This window comes from Haemaphysalis longicornis, unplaced genomic scaffold, assembly GCF_048455015.1.
Source record: "Haemaphysalis longicornis isolate Haplotype H1 unplaced genomic scaffold, Haemaphysalis longicornis Haplotype H1 scaffold_2, whole genome shotgun sequence".
Classification (NCBI taxonomy): domain Eukaryota; kingdom Metazoa; phylum Arthropoda; class Arachnida; order Ixodida; family Ixodidae; genus Haemaphysalis; species Haemaphysalis longicornis.
The window spans coordinates 88,336,852-88,351,829 of record NW_027526295.1 but is presented as its reverse complement, the minus strand read 5'-3'; the positions used below and the strand labels follow the sequence as shown (position 1 = coordinate 88,351,829).

Sequence of the window (14,978 nt, the reverse complement as noted above, 5' to 3'; positions counted from 1 at the left end):
TGCGGGCGCAGGAAGAACGGATCATTTTCCGCCTCGCGTCGCAGGCAGTACGCGGGCTGGTTGTCCGAGTACTGCTCAATCCGTGCGATAGGTATACGGGTAACGAATGCTAAATTACGCCTGGGCGGTGAAAGGCTAAAATGACCAGAACCAGGAAAGTGCTGTGTGTTTTGTGAAATAAAATATAAGGCACGGATGCCGTACTCTGTCATCTCCACTTTTGCACAGCGGCGGCACACAACACTTGACTGCGGCGTGAACTTCGACGGATCCCAAAGCTCAATAAATAAAGACGTTTTCTGTCTCTCCCGTCCGACCGCTTTGCCTGTGCGATCAGCCCGCGGCGCGTTTCGGGTTGCCGGCAGCGCTGCGCGCAACGCCTGGACGGGGATTCGTCGCCGAAACCCGAATACCTGGACGGCCCGGAAACCGTACGGAACGGAACGACGCACGCAGCGTGGGCGGGCGGGCGGCCGCATGAGGCGCCAAGAAGTACCGCTTGTCTGTCACGTGAGGGGTAAATCTCCCATCAGTTTTTTCCTTTTTATTTTTTTATGACTAGGCTTCACGATTGTCACGTGATGCTCCCTCCTAAAGTTTTTTTTTCCTTCATGCACCAAGAACGAGATGTTGCGGTCAGCGGAGAGCGACTGGGAGTGAGATGAGTGAGACTACTTCGAGAAATAAATCGCCCGTTTCTATCACATTCGTTTTTCTTGCTCACAAAGTTCCGTGTGCGTTACAATCGGAGGTGCAAGTTTTTTCGGTTTTTTTGCCAGGAGAACTGGGGGCGCGTTAGAATCGGGTAATTACGGTATATTTCACTTCAGATAGATGAACTATTACTACTAGCGAGCAATAATAGCCCGTCCCACTATCCAACACTGCGTGAACATTTTGCAGCGATGTAGCCTGCGACGCCACTACTGCAGTGTCGATCGTCCCATTCCCGCCGCTCGCAAGCTCGCTGTGAAAGGCAGCAATAACTCAGCGTTTTATAACACCGCAATGAGTCCGAAATTTCACTTCAAGCACACAACGCGCCCCACATTCAAGGCTGAAACACGGCAAATTCGCGGGCGCCAGGTTGTTTTTGATGAACTCCCGTTTTCGAGTCACGCAACTTCCTGCAACATATCAAACGACTAAATGTAAATCCAGCCACTTCATAACCAAACCCACAGTAGAAATTGGCCGAAAGCACTCTGCCTGAACCACGAGCAACTGCTTCGCCCGGCAGCCATGTTTTCCAATCTTCACCAGACCAAGATGGCGGTGCCCAGTAATGTCGTTCCGGAGATACGGCGCTCCAAAACTTGTCGTTTTTTTCATCACTTGCAGAATGATGCCTCAGTACACATAAGTATTTTTTCTACAGGACTTTGCAATGGTTTTCGATGGAACAACATTAAAAACTCACACAATATAACATGTACAACCTGACATTGCCACTCCCGAAAAAAATATCACAGGGACAATTTTACGCGTTTTTTTTTAAAATTAAATGATCAATGAATTAAACCTTCACAAACAGCATCACCTTGGAGATGCTGGAAGAGTATGCCATCAGTAAGCGTTTTTCCCCAGTGAAACTGACGGGAGCGTTAAAATCCTTGGCTCTCAGACCGTTTTGGAGCACTTTGGCGCAATTTTAAAAATTTTCAAGCTCTTGGAGCAGCCTGGCAGTAGAAAACAGGTTTGTATCACAACTGTGCAATATGCGCAGCTGTCTCACCCCTGCATAAAACAAACAAACAAAAAAAAAACAAGAAAACATGAATAAACTACCTTCAAATGTTACCTAAGTTGAAAAGCAAGCTATATATTATCAAGTTGTGTTACAACAGTGGGGCTTGTGCTTGGTCCGGTGGCTTCAGCAAAAAAATAGAAAGAAAAAAGACGCACACACTGCCTCCACGCGATGAGGGAGAGCGCGAAAGCAGCGTGCGTCAGCAAAGAGCGAAGAGCACACGCTAGCCTCCTGGCCTAGCCTCCCAGCAGGGCTCAACTCTAGTCAGGTCCAGCTTCCAGCAGTGTCGAAGGTTAGCCTCAGAGCCGGGCTCAACTGTACCAGGGGAACGTGCAGCATAAAAGGTCGACTGGTGCAAGAAGAGGAATAGTGGCTCAGTTGGTGGGTGACCCGGTTTTCAAAAGCCAGTCAACCTGTGCGCTGTTTTTTCACGCGTTTTCATCGCTGCGGCGACACGGTGTTGTAACACGAGACTGGCCCGAACGGCTGACTAGTACACTTTCCAAGGGACTACACTGCCGCCCCTGCTGTTCATCTGACCGACCTTGCTGATCTCCTGCAGGCGTGCCTCGATGGTCTCGGGGCTGAGGCTGTATATGCGAATGCAGCGCTGCACCTGGGCGGGCGTCACCCCGTGGGCCTGCAGCAGCCGCTCGACCCGGATCAGGTTCTCGGCTGGCACGGTGAGGAGGCGTGGGCAGAGGCCGGCCAGCTCCCGCACGTCCAGGCCCCCCGCCAGGTGGCGCACCTGCGACAGCTGCGCCTCCAGGTTGCCCGGGTGCGCCAGCAGCACGAACCCGTTGCGCAGGATCTGCACACAAGGGCAGAAGGAGGGGGAATATGCGAGGGAAATATTTTTGGCTTCCCAGAATCCTAGGACTACTGACGCGGAATTTCAAAGCTCAGATAACTACCGTATAAACCGGAATATAGGTCGAGTTTTTTTCCAAAAAAATCCGCACAAAAGTCACCCCTCCCCTTATATAGCGGTCATTGGCAGAATGTAAATCGTTGTCTGGCAACAATGTGCAAGCGCAGTCCGTCGCCATCGCCATTCGTGTCGGTCTGCTCTCTCGCACTATCAGGCCTTTATTTGATTTCACTTTTCTCTAGTTTTTCGTCTTTTACTCGTTTATTGTGCGTGCGTGCGTACATTTCTGTACGTCTCAGTTCCGAGATGAGTGGCGGCAGTCAACGCCAGTTTACCGCGGCGTTTAAGCTGACGGCGATTGAGTCACCGAGCAGAATGGGAATATGGCGGTGCAACACCAGTTAGGCGTTTCGGAGAAAAGTGTGCGGTACTGGTGGAGCCAGAAAACTAAGCTGTGCGCGTGCAACCCCCGAAACTGATCGTTCCGTGGACGTCAAGCGGTGCACCCCGAGTTGGAGAACAAAGTGGCGGACTTCGTCCGGGAACTTCGCTCCCGATCGCTCCGTAGGCCATGCGCGGACGGGCTCCGCAAGCTGTACAATGAGTGCATAGCCGACGACAACAAAAAGACCTATACGGGCCAGTTGCAACCGTGTCAAGCTGAGTGTCCTTCTCTGGGCAGTCGCTGCCCGACTACATGGTTACACGAGCGTTCAGGGAGTGCTCCATCAGCAATGCGCCTGATGGCATGGGAGATGACAGTGCGAAGCAGTCATCCTTGGACGACTCTGAGAGCTCGGACGAGTGACTTCGGCAGGCATAGTGAGTGGCAGTGACGGACGGGCGTCGAAATTAAATATAGACATTGTGAGTGCGCTTCTGTGCCGAATTATTTTTCTTGTCAACTTTTCCCACCTCAAGGTTGGGGGTCGACCTATATACCGGAAGGGTATGCTGACGGGCCAGTTGGTACATTGTTAAACTAAGAAAAACAGCGCAAACGACAGGACGAAGAAAGGTAAGACTAAACACAGCGCCTGTGTTTAGTCTTACCTTTCTTCGTCCCGTCGTTTGTGCTGTTTTTCTTAGTTTAACTATATACCGGGTCGACCTATAATCCGGTTTATACGGTATGTAAAAAGCTTCATTTGTACATGGAGATACCCCCTTGGAAGTTTGAACCGTGACAGTTCAGTAGCACAGATTTTAAATCAATTTTAATCCTTGTGTGCACAAGAAAGCTCATCCATGCCATCGAGCAAGCTCATGACGTCACCTGCGCTTCGACCTAAACGGCCGATTTTAGAGCTCCCGCGACATATTGAGGTGGCCATGGTGCTGTTGGCACCGCAGTCGCCTCAATATGTCCTTGGAGAGAAAAAAAGCAGCGCACAATAACAGAGGAAATATGGTACCTGTAGCCGAACTCCTCATTCACGGTTCGCACTAGCTGGCAGCACTAAAACAAAATCCCCCAGTGACCCTGAGGAAGAGAATCCAACGCGGAGCGGGGAACATGACCAAAAAAGCAGAGGGGCTAGTGGGAGGTATTTGCAGACGCTTGCCTTGGAGCAGGGCATGTGGAAGTGGTTGGTGAGCAGCTCAATGGTGTGGCGAAGAAACTGCAGGCTGCGGTTGTCCACCGATGGGTACTTTTTCACCAGCGCATCAATCTGGGGGTCATGGCAAGAAAAAGAAGGCACAGGACATGAAACACCTGCTTCAGTTTATACCAGGGATTTATACACACACCCCCAACACCCCCCTCCCCCAGAGGGATTTGGACACCACTAAAAAAGATTTCTCAACCACGGGCACCCCGCCCGGGGATTTATACACCCCCCCCCCGTTAACAGGCCCCCAGCACCCCCCAGGAGGATTTCGACAGCCCCCAAAATCGAAATTCTGGATAAATCCCCGCTTTATAAGACTTTGGCTGAAGTTGTAGATCCTGCGGCGTGTATTTAGTAACAGAGTGGGATGACCTATCTCACCCTCTTACGAGAAGCAGAACTGTGATCACACTCATAATTGTGCTCCTCGCAGTAGGACACACAAATCTTTCGACGGAGCCATGCAGACCTCCCATTTTATGATAAAAAAGTGCTCGCATATCTGCTTGTCATAGAAAGGTGATAGTTTCCGCTTCCCCTTCTATGTAACCATATTTACCCTCTCCCACACCCATCCCTCATGCTCTTCCCACGGCGAATGCAATAGAGGTTTGCTCAGTTAAATCAGATTTTCCCGTGATAACACTTCTCACACCCCGTTGGGACATGGCATTCTATATCACCTCTCTTCAACACTGTTTTTAGCGCGTTTCCTTCGCTGGCCATTTTGAAATTTTCCTATGTGAATTCCTAATTACAACAACACTGCTACTCTCACGTGCGTACTTATGTTTTGCCTCGAATACACCTGAGGTTTCCTTTCCACTGTGGACATGCACAAGTCATTGGAGCCGCTGTTCTGTAGTGAAGAAAACAGACACGGAGCCAATTGTTTCTCCTGGTAGCGAACCAGACTGCAGATGTGTGTATGTGTGTGTGTGTTTTTGAGTGTGTGTGTGTGTGCCTTTTTTTATATAGTGTATTGTCTGGTATATATGTATACTGTATTTATTCGAATATAAAGCAAGTTTTTTTTTTTCAAAATCCATAGTCTCAAAGTCATACCCTGCCTTATATTCGAAGCTCAGTGCGTGCGTGTGTGTGCGCGTGCGTGCGTGTGTGTGTGGCAATTTTTTTTACTCTCCAAACTGCACCCTCACTAATGATCTGACCGCCTTATAATGGAATAAATATGGTATATGTATCCTCGCACACTCTTTCTTCTCCCTTTCCTGCTTCTATTTTATCCCCACACTCCCACAACAGCAGGTGTTCCGGTGTCCACCCTTAGGTGAGACAAACTACGCCTGCTGGTGGACTTGCCTTTCTACGATAGATGCAATAAATTAATTCATTCGTTCCCTGTTCGGCTAGGGGCATCAATTAGTTGTGCTGAGTGACCGACAGACAGGCCAAAACTTTCGCATTTGGGCAGCCCACGAACGACCGCCATCTTTCAAAGTTCCCAGCATCTTTCCACCCAATTTCAATTCCTTTACGTGTTCACCCCCTCCCAAAAGAAAACAAGAAAAAAAGTAGGTAACAACACCCGCATCAGCAAAGCCATGGCAGGTTTGCAGCCAGTCAGAAAAAAAGTATTAGTTGATTAGTAAAAAAACACCAAAATACATGAAAATCACAACACGAAAAGAGCACAAGAGCACAGGAGCACAACACTGCAGTTTGAAGAGGTCCTAAACTATAACACCCAGAGCTGCTAGAGGCAGTATCCGTATTTCCAAATTCACGCAGTTCTGTCTCCACTACACAGTCTGGCTACAGAGAAGCACACCCCGAAAAGAACAGTACCGCTGCGCAGATCTGAGGATGAGCACAAGCTGTCCACTTAATCACAGGTAGTGACCACCCACAGCACCTTAAATTCCACTAGAAGAGGCCGCAAAAAAGGACCAACAATCACAGAGACACGCACTACACCCCCAAACAGTGTCGCACACAGAACGCCAGACGAAACTACATATATGGCCCCCGGCTCTCAAGCGCGTGGTGCGTTTACGTTTCCCGGGATGCGGCCTCTGGGATGCTCGCTTAACGGTGGGCTCTTATAACGGAACTTTGCCCCGCCGCGTGAGCGGCGAAACAGCGGGAGAGGCGGGCGAGCAGTCGCCATCCAAGCCCCAACGAAGAAGCACCATTTGTATAATGTTGCGTTTCTTACATTAAATAAGTTGTTTAGCTCATCAAAAGTGCATATGTTTGCGTTTTTTCTTAAAGGGGCACTGACACAAAAATTTTGCATCTTGTTTTTTTTGTTGCGATAAGTAGCTAGTGACCTACTTATAACCTGTATAAACCTCATTTGCTTCAGCGTGCAACGGTTGTTTAATTAGAGGCATTTTCAATGCGGCCAGTCGCAGTTTCGGTTTCAGCGAGTGCCGCGAAACGATGGATTTTGTGGATTTTGTGTGAACAAAGCTGACCACGTGACCGTCGGAGGGATATCACAGAGCAGAGCCGCCGTAGCACTGTCGAATCCGCATCGACGGCAGTTTCTGCGAATGCCCCCACGTACTGGTCTCGTGAGGCGCTTAATTAAAAAGCGACCGTGGATGTGACACAGCCGCTGCGAGTGCAAATGCTACCGCGGCTAAAGAACGACGCGCGACGCTCGAGACGGTGGGTGGCAAGACGCGCGCTGGGAGCAGCCGGCCGGTCTGCCTACAGGTCCGCCTACAGATGTGTTCGGCTTAGCACTGAGGCGGATATTCGAGTGCCGCTCTCGTAAGCGGTGCAGATGACAATTTTTAATGCAACCCGCCATCGCATCATTAACTCCTTTCTCATGCAAGCCACCATGATCGGGACTTGGGGGCAATTTCGTGCAGCGGTAACAAGCTATCACTCGAGCTACCTGCGCCGGCCTGGGCCACTTCGCGGCCGTGGCCGCCGCCTGCACAGCGACCGTGCGGCTAGCTCAGTGGGCTTTTCGTGCCTCCGGCGCGTTTTCGCATCCAATGGTAATAAACAGTAATAGAAACAGAGTGCCTGGAATCGCTGTAGAACTTTGGTCGCGGCCAGCTGCCCGATGAGCTGACGAAATCACGGCGCCTCCGCCGCCAACGATCGGGTCGTTCGTTCTCGAGAGCAGAAGCTCCGCCCTCCGGCCCTCCGATTGGAGCGGCGAGCCGGATGAGCCGGCGAAAAACGCCGGCAGTGCGGAAGTGGCAAACACAAACTCGTGACGTGTTTGGATGTTCTTTATTTACATAATATCCTCGGGATGTCGATTGCGCGTGGTCCTCTCCTGGCTGCTCGGTTGCGTTTCGCACACTTTAAAATTGATTTTAAATATGTTCTAGGCTGTGTTCGCCGCTGATATTTTTCAGATGATGTATATGTGTTCCCACCAATCTATCTCTGAAGTTATCTCGCCTTCAAAATTTTGTGTCAGTGCCCCTTTAATGTCATCGTCATGGACAACAAACAGCACACATCGCTTCGGAGTCCTCTTCCCAAGGAGTGCCCACCTCTTCCCGAGAGCATCCCAGTCGCCAGGCCAGGTACCCACGGAGGACGGCCCGCTTGACCTCGGCCAGGCTCAGGCTGATGGGGTGGTGCAGGGGCAGCCCCGACAGGATCTCCGCCCGCACTCCGGCCGGGCAGTCCAGGAAGGAGAGCAGGTGCGTGGCCGCGTCCGTCTCGGCCGCGATCAGGCCGGACAGCTTGAGCGAGTAGGCCGGCTGGGTCATCAGGTCGGCGTACCTGCGACGGCATCAATAGATTGACGAGGAAGCAGAACGGATGACGGGAACCATGGTTGGCGATGAAGCGATGTATTTATATGATGGGGACGATTTACAAGAAGCAGAGGCTGAAGTCAATTCACCGCTCCTCATTGTTGTTGCCGGACCATGGCTCTATGTATCATTGTCTAAATAGGCCCCGTGAATATTGTGGCCCTAGCAGATATGTATGTGGACCGAACCATCACTTGATCGTGAGGGAGAGGTCAAAAAAGACGCTTTTTGATGCACGTTTCTACGCTTGACCACCCCGAATGGCATAGGTAAACTTCCTGTCTAAACGATCCTCTTCATCACAGATGCTCATTAATGCGCAGATTTAAAAAAGCCACAGTCCCTGTGAACAAGCACACAGGAGGCACACCGCGAGAGGTTTGGAGCCTGCTGCTCGTGGGCGCATTGGTTCATTATTGTGTCTCTTTTTGCTGCCTGCAAAAGGTTCACAACTGTGGGGAATAAATGCCTGTTGTAACTGACACACGCCCCATCTTTGGATGGTGAAACCGCACGTCCGCACAGTGACATAGCTGCCGATCTTCCATTTGTTCCTGCAGAAGCCCAAGCTGCAGCATGTAAAGGCTTGTTTACAGTGCGTGTCTTCAGCACCCAGGCAAAAGTCAGTCACACCAAACCAATCTCATTTAGCATGCTGTGATCAAATGGCCTTGTGCAATTTGGTGTGCTCTACACTGTTCTTTGTCCCTGAAGCTCGCATAGAATGCCTAGCAAAGACTATTGTGTTACAGTTGACCCTCATTATAAGAGGCACGGATGTCAGAGACATTTGGGAATAAGAGACACTATTCACCCACTTGGATGGCCACCCTATCTTTCCCATTAATTTGACCTCTTCTGTAACAGACATCGGATATAGAGGACAGTTGGTTATGAAGGACAAGTTATCCTTGAAATTTGGTCAACAATCTCGCTTTAACTTTAACTTCAGATTTCAACTTTAGGCATTTTAACTTCAGATGCGGTACGACCAGTCGCTAACTGCAGTTGCGTCCATTGTGGAAGCAAAGAGGGACGACAGATGTGCACAGTCGCTATTTATTTTAACTTCAGCAAACACAGTGTGGTTTCGTCAGCTATGAAACTATGACGAGAAGCCCTGTGAATGGAAATGCAATGTACTGATGTGGTTGCAGCTTAGTGCCATGCGTAAGAGCGTGACCACGCATGTGGGCTTCTGTGCAAGCCAATAATACCGGGAGTGTGCACTGGGCTCTCCCAATCACGCAGCTCCAATTAATCAAGAAGTATCGCAGATGTTGAGTCCTGCAAGCGTGATGAGTAGCCAGAGCACACAGCGGAAGAAGCTCTGTGCTCAGACTATTCACCACACTTGCGAACTTGGAATCTACGATTCATCTTTCGCAAACAGTGAAGGGAGAGAAAGCTTGTAAAAGCTGTTGTAAAAAACAGTGTAAATACACTCATGAAGCAAACAAAGATTCAGAACTATTTTATGAATTCTGGGAGCAAAACAAATTATAATGAACCTTGTGGAACATGCTGCAGTGTTCTTTTGAGCTCATTTTAGACGCATGGTGCCCACACTGAACTAGGGGGTTGATCAATTAGTGAAAACATGGTTCCCTGCTTATAAGAGACCTCTCATGTAAGAGACAGAAACACCTCCCTGGTACATGTCCCTTATAAGGAAGTTCAACTTTAGTTACACTTACACAATGCCTGTCTCATTGCAACTTGTTTATGTATGCTGCCAGCCAGATGTCATCCAAGCAAAGCAATGACGTAACCGAACCTGGATACGGTCTAGCCGTCAGTATGCCGAGCATGAATTGCCAACCTCACCCTATATCCATACCAGTGGAAATCACTTGAATTTCCCAGTGTATAGAGCTCGGTTACTAGCTCCAGATTTCGCAACATAAGGCTCCCAGGGGAAAAGCATGCAAGCAAGCATCAAATGCAGCTCCTCTTTCATTCAGCACAAAAGAAACATTGTCAAGCGGGACAAGCAGCCTTTCATTCACTGCTCGTAAATAAACGAGTTATGGGCTGTCACAGCGCACCGTCACTACAAGCCATAATATCAAAAGCTCACAATGATCTTCAGTGTAGGAAAGTAGCTCAGTCTTTATCACGCAGTTATACTACTGAACGTGACATCATTTATAAAATTAATAAGAAGTGCTGGTCAAATGTTATCTCTTTCCACACTAGCGCCCACACGGAGTCATTCAAGGCCACTTCTACCTTTTTGTGTGTCACCTCTTGGTGTATTCCCTTTTTGTTCTTAACACCCCTGTCACACGGGCGCTTTCTATCCGGGTTGAAGCGAAACGCGACTGACTTTTCGAGCGCGCTAGACAGTTCTAGGTGGTGTTGGCTAGACGCACTGCCGCTGCTACACAGCACATTTCAACGCCGATTGCGAAGTTGCACCGGTTGCAGTCACGTACACCAAATGGCACCAAAAATGTACTTCGCGGCTGGTGTCTGGCAACTTTGCGCGGTCGTAGGTATACGTAACTACATAAATGTTACTGCACGCTTATTTGGGTCAAATTATTTGATACAATTTGTGGCGTTAGTCGAAGTTGTCACCTTCTGTTCCATTGCTAAGAGGGGACGAGAGTATCACCGCTTTCATCCGATCGCGCTTGGAAACCTCAATCGGACCTGGGAAACTAGGACGGAGTTCAAGCGGAATCGGGCTCGATCGCGATTGAAACTGCCGTGCAGCACCTGATCCGGATTAAGCTCGATTCGGATTGACCCAATCACGACTGAGTGTGCCCGTCGTACGACAGGAGTATCAGATAATTCCAGCACCGCTCTACTTGCTTTCACATACAATTTTCTCTTTATGTTTCCTCATTACATTACGGCTGATGGAATTCTTCATGTGTATAACCACTGTCTAATATCCATCCCCTCGACTGTTTTAATATACCGAGCGCTGCAGCAAAAGATTATTGCTCACGACTTAAGTATTCGTGCATCGATTTCCTATAGAGGGGTACAGCAAGAGGCGATCCCCATGAGTGCACAAGGACATGAAAGCATTTGTGGACGACGGTGGCAAGAATGCTACTACACTGAATGGTGTTTCATAGCAGCTGATTAGATAAGCACTACCACTAACTGATGGTTTTATTACTGAGTGTGCCTGTCTGTGGAAAAATTTGCCCATACTGCAGGGAACTGAGACAACACTGGGTTTGATCTTGCACTTAGCTTAACAGCCCGTGAAGGATGGCAAAGTAGTTCACTCTTTGGCTCTGCATCCAGCACTTGATTTATTCTGCCACTCCCATCACCAGCAGCACGTGAGCGAAGGGAACGAGAATGCACAGGCGAGCAATTGGCATCACGAACTCTGGGACGCAGCTTCAAGTTCACAGACAATCCCTTTGCACGCCTGTCTCTCTTAAAGGAGCCATGAAGAGAAAATACAAATTCATGTAATTTGAAAGAACTAGGATTCAGCATCTCACTCAGCTCCATTACAGCCCCAAAATATGTTTTTTTTTAACGAAAAAAAAAAGCAAGAAGTATTTAAAAACTTTCAAATTTTGCGCCACAGTGACGTGTTATGAGCAAGAGTGACATCATACGGGCCAACAATGAACCATAATTTTCACTGCGTTAACTGCATGTTAGCATTCAAGTGATGCGGTCAAATGGAACTAGAGGCCCCATTACAGACGTCCAGTCATGTGTCGTCGCGACAGGTCAGTTAGGCGGCCGCCAATCGCACAAACAAGGTTCCGTGACATCATAGAAAAGTTGCGAGAAATTGGCTAGGGGGTCGCGACTGCTTCACACGTTTTCTTTCATATCTCCGTTATTTGTTCAAAGATTGTGATGATAGTGGTATCATTGTTATCGGGACTAAGCAGTCTTTCTAATAAACCCAACTTGTATTTTGTCTTCATGGCTCCTTTAAGTCAGCCATTGTGTCAATATTTACTGTTACCCACGAAGTATGCATGTACGCCATGAAGTCTCCACCACAATGCAATCCTGCTTGATACACGCTATGCTTAAGGCATAGCAGTGAAGCTCAAAAAGCATTGCAAACTGTTAAGGTGTTTAGGCTGCGCCAAAAATTTGTTATGAAGCTCAATTATGCATACAGGTACAATCTGAAGTAATTGGAACACTGGAGATGTGGCCGCACCGTATTGGAGTGCTGTGCACCTGCAGCGCTAACTGAAAGGAACACAACATGCATGCTGACTGCGTTAACCCACTAAGGCTGGATGTTGGGCTCGTTGCAATCGGTACAGGGCGCATTTAAACTGCAGGGGAGGAACACAGAATGGAATAAACACATAGAATGAGGACAAATACAGAATGTATTCCATTCTGTGTCCCCTGTAGTTTAAAAGCGCTCTCCCTTCGAATATGCGGTAGCACACGCACACCTCTCAAGCCATTTCTTCCTGTACATTCTGCATTTGTCCTTGTTCTGTGCGTTTATTCCATTCTGTGTTACTCCCCTGTAGTTCAAATGCGCCCTCCCTTTCAATTACGCCGAAGCCCTCCTATGCCTCTTAACCCATTTACTTTAACATGCCCACAATCACTCTACACAGCAATTTGTAGTTACTGCTGGAGCAGCCTTACGGAGCTCCAATACGGTTCAGTTCCAGCTCCTGTGTTCCAATTACTCCTCGCAGCACCTACACATACGCACGTTATCAAATACTTGTGCTATTGGATTCCGTCTTCTTACGAACAATTCTGAAAGCACACTAAACCCTGAATGTTTTCTTCTCTTCATGGTATGACTGTTTCCTTTCACAAACCCACAAGCACGTGTTCGCAAAAAGGCTGCTACTGCATTCCCGTCCACACACTGGTGCATATCAGACACGCAGTTAGCTTCGGCGGTCTTTGAGCAAAATTTCTTATTTCTAAAGTGACGTATGAGGTGCTGGGCCACTGTTCCCAGGACTTGTCTGTCTGGCCATGTTGGCTTGCGGGCTACGCATCACGCAGCCATTTCACTTATCCTGGACATCAGTCTGCCTGTCGTGTTTCACACACTAATAAATCCTTTCCTCCATTTTCAGGCCCGAACACACGAGGAGGTACTATCCACTGTTTGCTGAAAACGAGCTTTTTTAACCCTCTGTAACTTCTAATAGAATTTAACATTCCTCATCAACAAACTAAACGTCAGGTAATGCAAACATGGTACCGGTAACCTTGCCAGCAGCACGGTTCTCAAGGAATTGTTGAAATAACTCAATTGTCATCGAAGCCTCGTCGTTACAACGACACACTGGCGTCACTTTCCGCACCCAAACACTGCTCCGTCTTCCGACACATACTGGTACCAGGAGACATCACGGTTCGTCAAAGGCGACTCACCTGACCACTCTAGCGGGCGTGATGATTTTGATGCCGCACTCTTCTAGGTTGCGGTAGCGCTGCTCCGCCATGCCGAACGTGAAGGTGAAGATCTCCGGATGCCGCATGATGTCGCGCACGGGAAACAGCGACTTGAGCATGCCGATGTTCTTCATCAGGGTCTCTTTGCGGATGTCGAGGATCTTGCGGTTTCCCATCACGATGCTGGTAGCACTCGCCAGCGAGCAACCGAGAGATTCCGACAGGACCTGGATGCGGGCGCGCGACTGCTCGTTCACGGGTCCCTCCGGCTCCTCGAGTACGCCGAAGTGGTCGTCGCAGAAGTCTAAACGCCGTCGTTGTCGAGTTGGCAGTTCACTCGCGTGTTTCGAAGAACGTGAAGACGCTTTGGAAGAGGCCGGAGACGACGTCGTCCCGGTTACCCTTGAGGGAGCCGTTGCTGCCGACGACGACGCAGTGCGGGCGAGTTTCCAGCATAGCCCGCCGCCGATTCGGAGACCGTTGGGCAGCATTGCCTCGGAGTGCCTACCGCGAGTGGCTTCGCGGTTTCTTGAGACGCATCGTAGGGCACTGCTACCTTACCGACGGCAGACGTTTTAACAGTGAGCGTAAAAACACATGTAGATCAAAACTACACCGTTCATGCCGATCATGCATCGCCATGTGCGCTGCCACTTACGGAAATATACAACAGATCATGGGGAGAGTATCTTTGAAGGATGATTGGCTCACTTTGCAGAATTATAGTAGTAGCTGGCGCCACCTAGGAAAAAAAGAACGGACACTACTTGAGAACATCACGAGGCGAGTAAGGCCTTGAGAATCAGAGAATAATAAGGCTAGAGCGAACTAGAAATTTTCCGTCTGGATAGGTCCCTCCGAGCGCAGAAAATAGTGTCGGTGCTGTAGGCAACGGGAACGGAAATTGCCGGCGGGCGCTCGCATTACTGGCGACCAGGGGCCCTATTCTCGACTGCACAAATTGCCGGCAATTCAGGCAATTTTCCGGAAGTCTTTTCTGATTGGCTTTCAATTTTGGTCACGTGCTTCCGGTTGACAAAGCGGTTGTGTGTGCTGTCGTCATTTTGACGTTTCATGTCGTCTACGGACACCAGTTCTAAAGTTTGCCTTATTTCTCGTTACTAAAGGCGCATAATTCTTGGCCGGCAATGAAAAACCAGACTAAATGCAGCGGACATGACAACGTAAGCCTGTCTTTGCTATTCAACAACAATACTGCCTGTAATACACACCCCCTCTGTGATTGGCTGAGAAGGCGTGACGTAATTTAAACAGTTGGCGGGAACGATTACGTGATGCATTGGCAACTTCAGCCTGCGTAAAAGTGACGTAATGCTACGTAACAGCATAAAAATGGCGGTTGTTTTTGTCGAAAAATACAAGCAAAATAGGGCACAATATTGCCCCGGCTTACGGCGCCGCGAAATGTGCGGCAATTTGCAGCAGGCGCAGTTTCGCATGCGCGCTGTTTAAAGCATGTTTCCTACGGAAACAAATTATAGTTTCAACTGCTTCCAAGTCAGCGATCATGGAACATACAAATAACATGCAGTATTTTGCTTTTATGTTTGGCATTGAAATGAAAATTATTTGTTTGGCGTAAC

General features: G+C 48.9%; 1 protein-coding gene across 1 annotated transcript in view; it reads right to left on the bottom strand.

Moving 5' to 3' along the window:
- Mterf5 (mitochondrial transcription termination factor 5) overlaps positions 1-14,025 on the bottom strand; it is a 29,112-nt gene extending 15,087 nt beyond the window's left edge. The window contains exons 1-4 of the mRNA XM_077698023.1: positions 13,354-14,025; positions 7,723-7,957; positions 4,187-4,294; positions 2,295-2,561 (exon numbers count right to left, since the gene is read on the bottom strand). Of these exons, the coding sequence (XP_077554149.1) occupies positions 2,295-2,561; positions 4,187-4,294; positions 7,723-7,957; positions 13,354-13,865 (1,122 nt within the window). The 5' untranslated portion in view covers positions 13,866-14,025. The remainder of the gene's footprint in view (positions 1-2,294; positions 2,562-4,186; positions 4,295-7,722; positions 7,958-13,353) is intronic.
- Between the last annotated feature and the right edge of the window lie 953 nt (positions 14,026-14,978).